Here is a 13,596-nt window from a genome sequence, read left to right as displayed (position 1 = left end):
AGTGTGTGTGTGTGAGTGTGTGTGTGAGTGTGTGTGTGTGTGAGTGTGTGTGAGTGTGTGTGTGTGTTGGGGTTGTAAAGTTGTGAGCTTGGTTAAAGTATATACACATAAATTTTCCTTTCATTTTCTTGCATTCTTAACATCTATTTTTAGTATGTTTTTAAAAACTAAGCTGACCTTTTTTATTTGTTCAATTTTTTTTCCAAGCTATAAATTGCGAGCTAAGAACAAGTCTGAATTCTTTCAGAGCTCCCAAGCACCCTTGAACGCATTATGGGACTCTCCTAGAGTCTCCTCCTGTCCAGTCTCACCCACCCACTCTGCTGATTACCCAGTGAGCAAACCTGGCATCCAGCAGGGCTGCCAAGAGAAAGGGTATCTGATCAGGAACAAAGCCTTCCCAGTTGCTTTTCTTTCTCCCTGGCTGATCAGACAGAGGGCTGAGGGACAGGGCTTTTGGTGGCTTCCTGGTCTTTGTTTCCTGCCAAGGACATCTCTTTCTTTCCCTCTGCTGACCCAGAAAAGAGTATGGCTGCTCTCTGATTTCCCACATCTCAAGATTTCAACCCTTGGGTTCCGTTTCCGTCAGGGTTACTTCGGTTCTTACACCTCTACACCCAGGTGCAGTGTTTCCTGGGACATAATAGCTGATCCTCCCAGAGGGAGCGACTTCGGCTTCTCACTTCCAGTGCTTTCTCCCTGCACAGGCAGGACCATGGTGCCTGTCCTCAGAAGCCTACTCAAGCACCCAGCACCACCAAGGACACAGTCCTCCTGGCTGAACACCTACCCCCACTCCTCACTACAAGCGTCTTTTGGCTTCCTTGTGTAACTAGCAAACACTAATGACATGTGTTCACCCTTCAAAAGTCAGAGTTTTGTAACCCCACCCCCAATGAGGAAGCAAGGATGTTTCCAGCCAGCGGTTGACCCTGTGTGTGGATGTCACTGATGACATGTGGTCTGTCTCCTCTTGCATGACATGGAAAGAGGACGGGTTTCAAAGCAGCCGTTGTTTATAGCTGTTTCGGTTTCCTTTGCTTCGGGCTCTTAGAACTGGAAAATAGCTAATCAAGAGGAGTGCAGAAAACTGATTTCAGCTGTTTCTTTTGCAGTTTACACTATTCGTTTCCCTTTGTGACCACATTCTTCTCTCCAGCTTGCCAGATGGGTGTTTGCAATAAGAAGGTTGCTTTGGAACTAGTAAATGGGCTACTGGGGTTTAAAGAGCAGATCTTTCTTCTCCCTTTGGAAGCTCCCATCCCCCGTTCGTTCCCCCCTGAAGATGAAATTCTATTTTTCTGTGAGCAGAGCCTGGCCTGGAAGGAATGGCCTCCTAAAGAGCCATTTAGCATTCGTGTTTCTAGTGGTTTTCTTTGTGTTCAGGGACGTTTTTGCTCACGTTCAGACACACACACCATAGAGGATGCCGCTGAGCTATGGCAGGAGGCGGCTCTCAGCTTAGAAAAATGTGAATGAAAGGTCGTCAGTTTGCTCTCTTTGATGTGGATTTCTTGCCTGGTGCTTCTGTCCCACTGTCTCCCTTGATCACTGGATGTATTCCTGGAGCTGGTGACATAGAAGCAGGCAGCACACAGCCCCTGGCCTCCCAGAGCTCATGGCCTGGTAGAGCTCCTGAGCTTCTAGGAGTTGAATGGAGGTGACACAAAACTGCTGTCACCTCCTGACTGCGGGGATGTCAAGAACGAGAAAGAGGAAGAGGCCAAGGCAAATTATGTCCTTTCAAAGAGGCTTGTTGGTGACATTCTTCTTCCAGTGTGGCCTTGCCTCCTGAAGTTTCCATCTCTCAATAACCCATCAAGCCGTAAATCCACATGTGGATTAATCCATTCCTAAAGCCAGAGCTCTTAGGAGCCAGGTACCTCCCTAAAGCCCCACCTCCAAGCCTAGGGGCTGAACTTTCAATTCTGGAGCTCTGGAGCTCAGATCCAAACCCTTATCACTAGGGACCTCTCGCAGAGTCCTGAGCCCCTGATGTCTTTGGAGCTCACTCATATTGCTTCCACTCTACCAGAACTGACCAGATTCTCTAGCAGCCACCAGCTCTGTTGGACGCGATCATTTCTTCACTGTCTCTGCCCTACATCCATCAAAGGACCTTTCCCAAAAGTCACTTGAGGAGTAGTGTTCTCCCATTGGCTCCTTCCTCAGTGGTGGATCATTCTTCAACCAAATAGCCTTTCACTAAAATTCCGTTATGGGGAAGTCCTTGGCAGAGTTCCAGCAGGGATTTTTAATAGAGTCACCTGATACAGGATTTCTGTGCCAGGCAATGTTCATACCTGAATAAATCACATGCACATTTGTGCATCACAAACACTTACATTATGCTAAACTGTGAAATGAAAGCAGGCATGAGTCCTGATTTACTTTAAGCAGAACCTCACTATGTCATTGGAACAGTGCTTGACCTAAGTACAGTTAGATGAGCGAGGCATGTGTGTGGCTCCGGCTACTAAATTTACCATTTTCATAATTCGCTGCTGTGTAAGAATCATTTACCAAAGACTCCGAGGAAATACTCAGTTCATGGAAAGACTGTAACTGTGAGATTAAATCAGTAATAGCTCCTTTGTGTGAGCTCTTGCTTCAGAAACCTCAGCTACGCAGGCACTTTCCAGGCAGATGTAACTTGAGAGATTATCTTCTTCAAATTAGGTGGCCAGAAACAGCATGGAATGCCCAGTTTATTTGAAAGTCAGATAAACAATGACTATTTCTTTATATATAAGTATCTTTTAAAGGTGGAAAGTGTTTAAAAAGACAGCCAACACAGACCTCTGGCTTCACACCCACGCACGTACACACCCACACCCATCCACATACATCTACATACACACATGCATAAACACACACACACACACAGTATGTTCTACACAATACTTGGACATATTTATAAAGGATTATTTGTTATTTATCTGAATTTCAATTTTAATAGGATACCTTGAGTTTTCATTTGCTAGACCTGTCAAGCCTAAGGACTCCCCACTGAATACCAAGGACATAGGCTATAAGGTAATGAGCCGGTGCTGTTCCAACAGCAGGAAGAGAGAAGGGAAGTGTTTTTAGCCTGAAGGTCGCTGAGGGGAGGGTGGAGACCGAACTCCTATTTTTACCCTTGTTCTAAAGCCCGCTCACTGCCAGTCCTAACGTGGAAACTATGAACATGCAGCAAATTTAGTTCCCCAAAGCTACTATAAATAACAGAGAGTGCACCGAAGCCTACAGCAGTATTTCACACAGGGTTTTACGGAACCTTTGAAAATTAAGTCTAGCAGGGATGGTGCTGGTCATAATGATTGAGTTTTCCTCTCTGTAACCCTTGAACCCTCTCCCACTCCTGGCTTTTCAGAGCCTCCTTGTCTTTCATCTTCCCTGGGAGGTTCATGACTTTTAGTCCCTCAGCAGGAAGCTGGGACCAGAGCTCTGCCTGGCTTTCTCAGGCCTTGCAGTGCAGGTCAAGACATTCCTAGAGTGCCTGAGTTTTATGAGGGTTTTTTTTTTTTCTGGTCTCCTTTTTGGAATGACTTTGGTAAAGACATTTAAAAACCAGCTAGTCTTTTTCTCTATTCTGAATGCCCTGCTGACTTATCTCAATCCTAGAACATATTACTGAACACTTACAGTAGGAACATGTACTGAAGTGGCCATGGGATTATGCAATTCTGGCTGTTTTCTTTTCCTCCCTCCCTTCTTCTCCCTTCTTCATTATCTTCCTCCTCTTTCTCCTCCTCCCCCTCCTCCTTCTCCTCTTCTTCCTCCTTTTCTTTTACAGCATGGTGATCTTATTAAAGCCCTGGCATCCTGGGAGCTCCTTTAGCAATAGTCCATTGCTCGCTCACAGTGGGTGTGTTACTAAACTATTGAACTTCCGAGTTCCTCTCACAAAGCTGGCCTAGTGATGTCCCTCATAAGGTTTACATGAAAATTGTTAAACAATATGTGGAAGCTGGCACCAGGGACACAAAGCCGCCTCAGCAGCCAGATGACCCCCTAAGTGGCAGTTGCAAGTTTCCAAATTGCCAGTGTTGGTGTGCAGTGTCCATACCTCTTAGTATGGCAGTATCAGCGACCTATTTGCTTTGCCTGGCCATCCCCGTGGAATGTAGTATTACTAGCCACTCTGGACTGAAAACCAGAGGAGTGTACAACACAACGCTATCTTCTTTCCATCAGCGTACATGCCCCCAGCTGGTGAGGTGTGGTAGCCAGCCACTCTGCCTCCTCCAACCAATCTCTATGCTCTCTCTTCTGCAGCACCCTGATTCAGTTCTTCACGTTGTTTCCTGAGTATGCAAAGAATGATTTTTACATCACTGGCGAGGTGAGTTGATGTCTCATTTTCTTGCGTGCCTCGGATAGCAAGAAGATTGAACTGTATGGTGACAGCTACAGCAGTCATGTGCATAGTCGTGTGTGTATTAGTGTGGATCTGGTCCACTTTCATAATTTCCCAATCATCTCCCAAGTAGCCTCTGCAACAATGGTGTCGGTCTGGGATCAGTCAAGGTTCAGGTATTGGGATGTGTGCAATGGGTGAGTATGGTCTAGGATTCATCGCTTTTGCTATTGTATTTTATATCAGTGACTTTAAGTGGGAGCCAGGTGTCTGTAGTAATACATTCCATATTCCAAACTCATCTTATTCTCTCCTCAGAGATCAGGTTCACTGAGGATCCCAACTGGATAACACTGCATGCTTTTAGGCATCCCAGCATGAGCTACAGCATAGCCCTTGGCCTCTAGGGTGATGGCAAACTTGATTACTAGATTAAGATGGCATTGGCTAGACACCTGCTTCTGTTCATATTCCATAGGAATCCATAACCATACGAATGACTCTTTCCCCAATCTGTCTCACAACAGTTTTAGATCAGTTGATGAGACATGTCTACTCTGACTAAAATGGGCGTTATAAAATGGCAGTGTCCTCGTCTGTGTCTGTATGCATATCGTCCCACCTTCTCCTCCAGAGCTGATCTAGTCTGTCTCCTCTCTGTGTTCATGTGCATCCCCTTGGGCCCAGGCGTTGATATTCCTATAGGATCTATCAAAATTGATTACTTAGGATGCATCTTCTTCCTCTGCTCTGTGAAAGGCCCTTCAAGCTGGTGCTGTGTGTGTGTGTGTGTGTGTGTGTGTGTGTGTATGTGTGTCTTTTGACAGGTTTGATAATTTTTGAGCATTTTCCCTTTATCACAGATATTGGACTCGGAAGCACCCTGTATATCCCTCGCCCTCCTGAGATCAATCCTTTCTTCTAGGGACTCTGGCTCATTCCAGTGGAAAGTGGCATTGAAAAGCCAGGCCTGGAGCACTGAGAGTGTGCTCATTGCTGCGAGGGAGATGATAGCTCTTTCGGACCTTGTGACTCTGGCTAGTCCTGTGACTCTGATTCCCACCACAGGCTTATCCAGTTCTCTCCTCCACTGATGTCTGCATGTGCCTTCTCTTACACTAAGGAGCAAGACTTGCAGCAGCAAAGTTTTCCTCCTGGGCACCTGTCCACACTCCCAGCTTATACTCTGAATGACTTCAGAATGACTGACTCCATCATTACAATACCCAACAAAAACCTTCCATGTTTCCTTCACCAGGGCTTAGCCTCTTGCTCTCTGTTGGTCTGTCCCTGGATCTTGTCTCAATTCATCCCCAGGCAAGTGTTTTTCATACTAGACAGCTCCTGCATGCCACACGTCTAACTCACCAACCAGTCTATCCATGTTCTCGAATCTCTGAGGGTTTCTTTAGGTCCCATCCTATTTGGGGACCAATAACTTGGGCCAGAGGGTTAGAATGAAGATCAGCGTCTAAGGGTGCACTGGGAGGAAGGATCCTGCTGGGCCAGTCAACCTCTCAGCCATAAGGCTTAACTCTGGAATGACTGATTTTCACAGGAAGGTCCAAGTGATGGTGCCAGAGGAAGGGCTGGAAGGATGCCGGGCAAGTAGTTCACAGATGGGCACGTTAAGGGACTGAAAGAGAAAAACAGGCTAAGTTCCTAGTGAATGGCGAGTTCATGAGACAGGAATTTCTTGAGCCTGTCTTCCCTTTTTTCTAAGCTGTCAGAGAAGATGGTTTAGCATTCTATAATTTTTTTTTTTAATACTCAGTTGCTCAGTATCAAATCACATTCAGTCCCTCTATCAGGAACACTTCCTGCTGTTCTTTGCCTTTTGAGCGTTTTCAGAGGCGAGTTGGAAGAGGAGCAGGAAGTGACACCCTTGTCATTTTATAGAAACCCTGGAAGTCATGCATTTCCCCATTGAGCAGAGGATGGGTCTGCTCAATGTGTAATTCCTTGTCTAACAAATAATGTGGCAATGTCGTTAACCATGATGCTCAGCAGAGCTGCCAAATCCTGGAGGAAATTTTTGACTTGTCTCTTTTATTTGTGCCTTGTGGTTTTTAGGCATGTCATTTCCAAATGTGTGTGGGAAAAAAAAAAGATTTTCTTTTTATATGCTTTGCTGCCAGGATGCTTAAAGAAGCCTGTGCCATCCATGAGATAAAGGAGGATAAACAGGAGGAAGAAAGGTAGGCAGAGAGGCAGTAACCACAGGACCGCAGCTTCAGAAGAGCACAGTGGGTCTGTCCATGCATATCCAACCTTTCGTCACTGGGACACTATGTCATCCCCAAAGTTCACAGCTGAAAATGATACAAGTGGGTTATAGAAACAAGCCAACAATACAAAAGCAAAACAACAAAAGCAAACGTGAAATCACATGTGTTAAATATGTTTATGATTCTGCATCTGGCCACACGTAGCCCTCAGGCTACAAGATGGAGATGCCTGCTCTTGCAGCCATGTACCTTTTTGGAAAGAAAAAAACGCTAAGTAGCAATGCCCTACTTCCCCAGTCTCACAGCTCTGTTTTGTTTGTCTTTTCATGGACAAGATAGAGTTCTGGCATGATAATTGGAGACCTGGAATGGTAGAGGAATCCTGTGTTGATAATTGGAGAGCTGGGTCTCACTGGGTGGTTCCAGGCCAGTCACTAAGCTCGCTGAGTCTTTTTGTATTTTATCTTGCAACCGCAGTGGTTAGTTTTGAAATCAACCTCCACAGCTGTTTTGCTTTGTTTATTACATGGTCAGTGGCAGTCACCCAGGCTCACTCTTACGGCATCTCCATGTCCCTGAAGTTAGAACATAATACAAACTTCTGTCTCTCTCCAGCCCTTCCCCAAACTGTTAATCGAAAGACCTTCCTTTCCTGAAAGCTCATTTGTTTTCCTTCTTAGGGAGTCACAAGGAACACCACTGAATTTGTAGATTCAGCCTTGAAAAATATTGGATAAATGCAAGAAATGTTTAGCACCTTTTGCATTTGTGTGCCAGGAATGAAGGCAGCCTGCACAAGGGTCTTCAGCAAGCGTTCAGAGCCCTGGCAATGGTCTAAAAGAGTCTGGGAATGATAATAGTAGTGATTACATAGCACCATTTGAGTGTTTAATTAGATAATCCTCCTTAGATATTTCAAATAGTGACTGACTGTAGAGAGCATCCAGCAGTTGCTGCCTCCATTAGGGCACAAAGCCTATGGCCCTTGGCATACAGACTGGGATGAAAGTGTTTATAGAAGCTCTGTTTGCTCATTGTTGGTCTATAGCATTGCTTGTTCCCTTGAGTTATTTTGGCTGTGTGTGTGTGTGTGTGTGTGTGTGTGTGTCCAGGGAACGAATCAGAGCTTTGAGCATGATAAACCAGTCCTCTACTACTGTGCTCCATTTCCCAGAGTTAAAAGCATTTGCTTTGCCTAAAAGATGAAGGCACCTTGATGATGGTATTAGAAGTTTGGTTGATTTGTTTTATAGGGAGCAGAATGTGTGAGGATCCACCCACACTCGACTGGCAAGGCATCCCAGGGAGAGCAGCTTAGGTCTACCTCGGGTATGAAGGACAAGGGAGAAGCCTCGTCTCTCTTTTCTTTCTGTTTTTTTTTTTTTCCTCTCTGCCCAGAATACCAACTGGAATTAATTTTCTCTAAAGAGAGACAAATGTGTCTGTAAATCACCCTCCCTGAGGCAGGAAAAAAATACTTCAAAAAGAAACAAGCTGTGTTTAATTCCTGTGATTAGCTTTCTTTCTAAGCATTATCCTCCCAAGCCTGTAACTATTCATGAAACAGCTCTTGTTCTAGGGACATCGGCACAGTGTAGAAGAACCCTCTCCAGCATCCACAGGCTGGGCTGGACGTTCAAGGAAGACAGTCCTCATTGAAACAGAGGCAGGTGGCAGGATGAAGGGGGTCTGCCCATTGTTCTTTGAGCATGGGCTATATATATCAGTCCAGGCAAAGACTCAATGATGTGAGTGGTTTTTGGAATGGAGATGCTTCCAAGATGGTGGGGCATATGCTGAAAACTGGGCATCTCTTCCCCATAGCATGAAAGGGTGGATTCTCTTTATAAGTAGGTTTGTAGCCATAGGTAAATTGAGAACCAAGTACAGGCAGAACCTTATTTGAAGGTTCTTATGCATTAGTTAATTAGTGTAAGTTAGTAAGTTGAACGGGGGTAGTTTATCTTCATCTGCATTGGAAAATCCTTTTGGGAGCATGGTGTTGGACAATGTCATTGAAGACAACTGATGGGCTGAAGGGGCACCCCAGCATATGAAAGTCTTGCTTGTTTCATTATTTTTTCTTATTCAGTTTTAAGCGCATGCTAAATGGATGTTACAGAGTGGCTTCATGAAAGGCTGTTGTTGGATACAATAAATCTATCAGCAGTATTTCTCCTCGGTGCTTTTCATCTCCCTGTCATTGTCCCTATCTCCTGTCCAAGTCCCTGGAGACTCCCCCGTCTACCACCTCGGACAGCCTCCTACTCATCTTCCGTCTTCTTCTCACCCTGGTAACCTCATACTCAGGTTTATTTCTCCACACACCTTCCCTCTCTGTCAGGATTGTCACCGTTCATCAGAGAAGATCAGCTAGATCCTACCCAGTGTGTTTTCTCTTAACATATTTATGTTTGAATTAAGTGCTGACCCATTTTTTATAAGAGGTGACTCACAAGCACTCATGTGCAAGTGATAGGGTGACCTGTGAGGTGGAGTGGGGGAAACATGCTAGTGATAGGCCAAGAGTCATTCTGTGTCAGCCTCCATCAGCCCCCGAGTTCTTGGATTTGATGAATTGGGGGCCTAGAAGGTAGCTTCAAGAACGTTGTGTTTGGGTGTTTTATCATAAGAGTGATCGCTTAGATTTGGACGCACAGCAGCCTCGAGCCCCTCGCTTACTGAGTACTGTTTAATTCATTGCTTTCTTTAATCCCGACAGCTTTCTTATAATTATCCCGATCTTAAGGATGAAGTGACTGAGACTTAGGCTAGGTTTGCCTTATTAAGGTTCCCAGCCAAAAAGCAGGAAAGCTGCAAAACTGGGACCTACTGATGGGACTCCAGGGCAAAGGATTGGAATGCTGACATTGGCTGTGGGTTATACAGCCTTGTGTGGGGAGGTGTTTTCTGGAAACCAAATCATGTCCCGGAACTCTCTTCTTCTGACCCTCTTCTCCTGGAATGGAGTCTGACACCCCCTTTCCTATTCCCTGCAGCTCTCTAGGGTTACAACTCTATACGAATGAGAAGAGGCTCCTTAGCTCCTCGGATGTCTGTCTTTCTGGCCAAGACCTAGTTTTAATCACAAAGACTTAGCTTTGATCATAAAGTTTTATAGAGCAAATGGAAGTTTCAAGTGATATAAGGACTGGAGGTCCCTGGAATGCAATTATTTCTAGGCCATGGAACTTGCTGAATTTTATTAGATAGCGTTCAAGCTGGTTTAACTCTTCAGTCCATGACAAACGTCTATTTCCAATTACATCCATCTGCCCTTGCCAATATTTTCTTTTAGAATTGAAAACGGATTTGTGACTGTTTAATGAGTTTAATATTATAAAAAAAATAAAGGTTTAAACTGCAACCTAAAGAGTTGAACAAGGGCATATGGAAATGTTTACAAGTTGGGCCTCCGGCTTTCAAAGAATATATCCAAATCAAATCAGTCCGTATTTACTGATTCTCAAGTTGCATGGAGAAGAATGTGAACGCACAGACAGAAGTCATAAGCTTTGTCTCAATTGAACTGTCCTGCTGGATCGGATAGTGCCGTCTAGACACAACACTGGGACCCCGTTAGTGATGTCTGGGGGAGTGGGGGCAGCAATTCGAAGGTAAACCACTTAGGCAGCTTCAACCTTCTAAGTTCTGTCTACAAAGCTCAAAGGCCTCAGCCTGGGTCCGTGCTCTCTTTTGCTCATACCCATTATTTACAAGTCAAATTAACTGGAGTCTCCATTTCAAACAAAGGACTTTATCCATCTCTAGTCACCTGGCAGCAAGCTTGGCTTTTCCACTTGAGCTCTGAGGTCAGACTAAGATGGGATGGGATGTATCTTGTGTCCCTGTCCCTGTTAGTGGTGGGTGATATATATTTTTTTAAAGACACACCCTCGGTATCAAAAGTGAATTGCCTATTGTTTAGAAGTCAGCAAGTACCTTTGCATGGCTTGGTGTGACTAAAAGTTGGCTGCAGTTCCAAATGGTCTTGCTCCATGTCTATGCCTGTAGAGTCTGCTGCTTTCTTTTTAAACTCACATTCAAGAGAAATAGATGGCTGATAATATCACCCTCTTGTTAAAAAGCTTCCCTTTTAATTGCTTCAGTGCAGTCTCGGTGAGATGACGCACGGTCTAGAAATGTCTAGGAAGTTGTGGAGATTACCACAACATTGGGGTGCTGGCATTGCTTGCTCGTTTTGCAAACTGACCGTTTGAAGTTACACCTGTCTCTGCAGAGAAAACAATGGTGCTGAGCTAAGTGAGATCCCATCTGCCCCAAGGCTGAGGGAGTCAGGATGGCGTTGGCCTCATCTGGACTGGGCTCTTCCAGTAGAGTTAGAGGTTTGGTTTTTGGCACTTTGATGACTCCCTTTGTGTGTTCAGTGTGTATACAGAGTTCTGTTCACGGCATTGATGCTTTCCTGCTCCTTCTGGCCTCTTCCCATAGGTGAGTGTGGCTGCTCCAAAGCCCGTGCTTGGGAAGAGCTGCACCCAATTGCGTGCGTGCAACTCTTTCTAGGTAGCCATCTTTATTCCCTCCTGGAAACAAGAGTTCCCTTAGTCAGCCATGAATTCTTCAAAGAGGCATCTTGCCAGATGAATGACTGGGACAATGAGGTGATGCCCTGAGCAGGGTGGGGTGCTCAGCATGATCTTTCGGGGCTCAACCCCCGAGGTTGCAAATCTCCTGACCTTTTCTGCCAGGCAGAGCTGAGGACTATGTCCAATTATGAGTGAAGAAACTATGAGTGAAGAAACTATGTTCAGGGCAGCTGTCTGTTTTTGAAAAGCTATTGTTATTGTCATTAATAAAGCTACAGTTTTACCACAAAATATATACGCAGAAGCAAGGCCAGCAAGTGAGTATAGCTGCATTTTTAAAAAAGCTATACTTAAGAAATATGGGTAAATGTTACTTAAAAATTATAGACTGTGGATACACATACATTTATGTAGACACAATGTTTTCCAACATAATGTTATTATTTGCCTCACCCCCACTTTGAAGGAGCTGAATGAAGCTTGGTTTTTAGGTCTGAAATCTTCCCCGCTTCCCAGTACCTGAGAAACAGGAACAAGATAAATCAGCGGTGAACGCTGCTGAAACATGGAAGAAGGGAGAGATCCAGAGGAACACATAGTGACGTTGAATCTCAGTGTACATTTACACACATGGATAATTAGGTGTGCACCACATCCTCTGCAGACTGTTACCATGAAACTGTTCCCAGCACCATGCAAGCACGCACAGGGACTGCAGACCCAGAATCAAAACTGCACGCGGCTATGATGTTAAGACCCTGGGCCAAACCAAAGACCGAGAGCTCAACTCCACCCTGCTTCTGATAAAGAAGAGGAATTCGAGCTTTATTGCTTCTTTGAGCTCCAGCAAATAAAGCAAGTACAAGCACACACAGCCCGATGTCCCTGGTCCGTCTCGCTGGAGGTGAGCGTGATGACAGTCACCATGGGGAAAATGTCCTATGCACAAGCAGCGCTCCAATTGGCAGCCTGCAGCTCCTTTAAATCTCAGAGAGGACTTCCGAGGGGATCCAGATGTGTTGATTACTAACTTTGCCTGAGTTGTGGCGTGAGCCATACATGCTTATCTGGCTGAGTTCCTTGTTCGAAGGTCACTGCCAAACGCTAACATAACATGTCTGTTCCCGGCAGCACTTTTCCTTTTCCCTCACAGAATGGCTTTGATGTTGCCCTGAGCGTTTATTATTGGATCTGGGGCTGGAGGGCTAGTGTTAACTTTCAGACTTCAGGGGCTTTGCTGGTCCTCAGCTTCCCACACTGGGGAGCATCCCTGGGAGGTCAGAGAAGACTGGAGTTCTAATTGTGGTCACCACTGTCCCTATTAAGGACATAACTCAGAACCAAAGGTGAGTGTTCTTATGTTCAGGTCCAAGGGAATAACACAAGCAGCCATAGGCTGTTTCTAATCTGAAGGCAGACACTCCCCATCCCTCAGATATGAAGGTTTGCTCTATTTTAAATATATACAGAAGTCAGGGGAAGTGAAATAAAATATACTTGATTTGTCAACCTGTTGTCTGCCCAAGTGTTTTTCACAGGCATTGAATTGTTAAACTGAGAAATGAGTGATTCCAGGATGAGACGTCTGCTTTTGCAAACACAAAGAAATACACCCCGACAAGGAATGTAAAAATAATAGAAATCTCACTATAGTGTGTTGATTCCCCATAAAATAATCCTGTAATTGTCTACTGTGTGACAGCCTGAATCACTCAGCCAACGGAATGATTAATGAACAAGACAATGAAGGATTTGTCACACTGACACAAAGCAAGGGAGTGTGTGATAGTCATTAGGAACAAAGGATGAGATAAACACCCTCAGCACCAGGAGAGCCAATGTCAGAGGAATATTGAAGAACGTGGCAGCTTTAGAAGCAATTATAGGATTATCCATCTCATTGTCCTGTATGTCCTGAGTGCTCTGCTTAGCAAGCATAGGACAGATACAAACAGGTCCCAGCATGGGACCTGAGAGCCACAGGCCATTGACTGTGGCCATTGACTGAATTGTGGTTTGCTAGGAGAAATGAGAGCTATGGAAGCAGCCAATCCTGGGGCGAGAACTCCAGCTAGGTACGCCATTAACATCACAGACCTCAGCTCCTTGTAGCTGCAAAATATAGGAAAGTGAGGTTTGTTGTTAACCAACTCATGTTTAGGGTACAGGAAATAGTTTGGATCATGAATTCAAAAATCTTGAATGTGTATTAAAAGTATAATATCCTTTTCCATGTCTTACCTAGTTATAGCTTATGTGCAATGACTCTCGGGAAGGCTCCATATACTGGATATTTTTAGGCTAAATTTACCTCCACTGACTACATTGCTATGTAAAAGACATGGTCTTCCTCCTTGGAAAGAGTAAATTTTATTTACCAAATGTAACAAGAATACAACCCTAGAAATACTATTGCTAAGTGTATACATTTTTAGCATTTGTATGAATTTCTTTTTTTTAA

The 13,596-nt window shown here is 44.7% G+C and overlaps 1 protein-coding gene across 1 annotated transcript in view; it reads left to right on the top strand.

Moving 5' to 3' along the window:
• Window positions 1-13,596, top strand: part of Cpvl (carboxypeptidase vitellogenic like) — a 108,357-nt gene that overhangs the window by 23,988 nt on the left and 70,773 nt on the right. The window contains exon 6 of the mRNA XM_029478808.1: window positions 4,279-4,345. Within this exon, the coding sequence (XP_029334668.1) occupies window positions 4,279-4,345 (67 nt within the window). The remainder of the gene's footprint in view (window positions 1-4,278; window positions 4,346-13,596) is intronic.

The sequence above is a fragment of the Mus caroli genome, chromosome 6 (genome assembly GCF_900094665.2).
Source record: "Mus caroli chromosome 6, CAROLI_EIJ_v1.1, whole genome shotgun sequence".
NCBI classification, from domain to species: Eukaryota; Metazoa; Chordata; class Mammalia; order Rodentia; family Muridae; genus Mus; species Mus caroli.
This window is presented reverse-complemented; position numbering and strand designations above follow the sequence as displayed.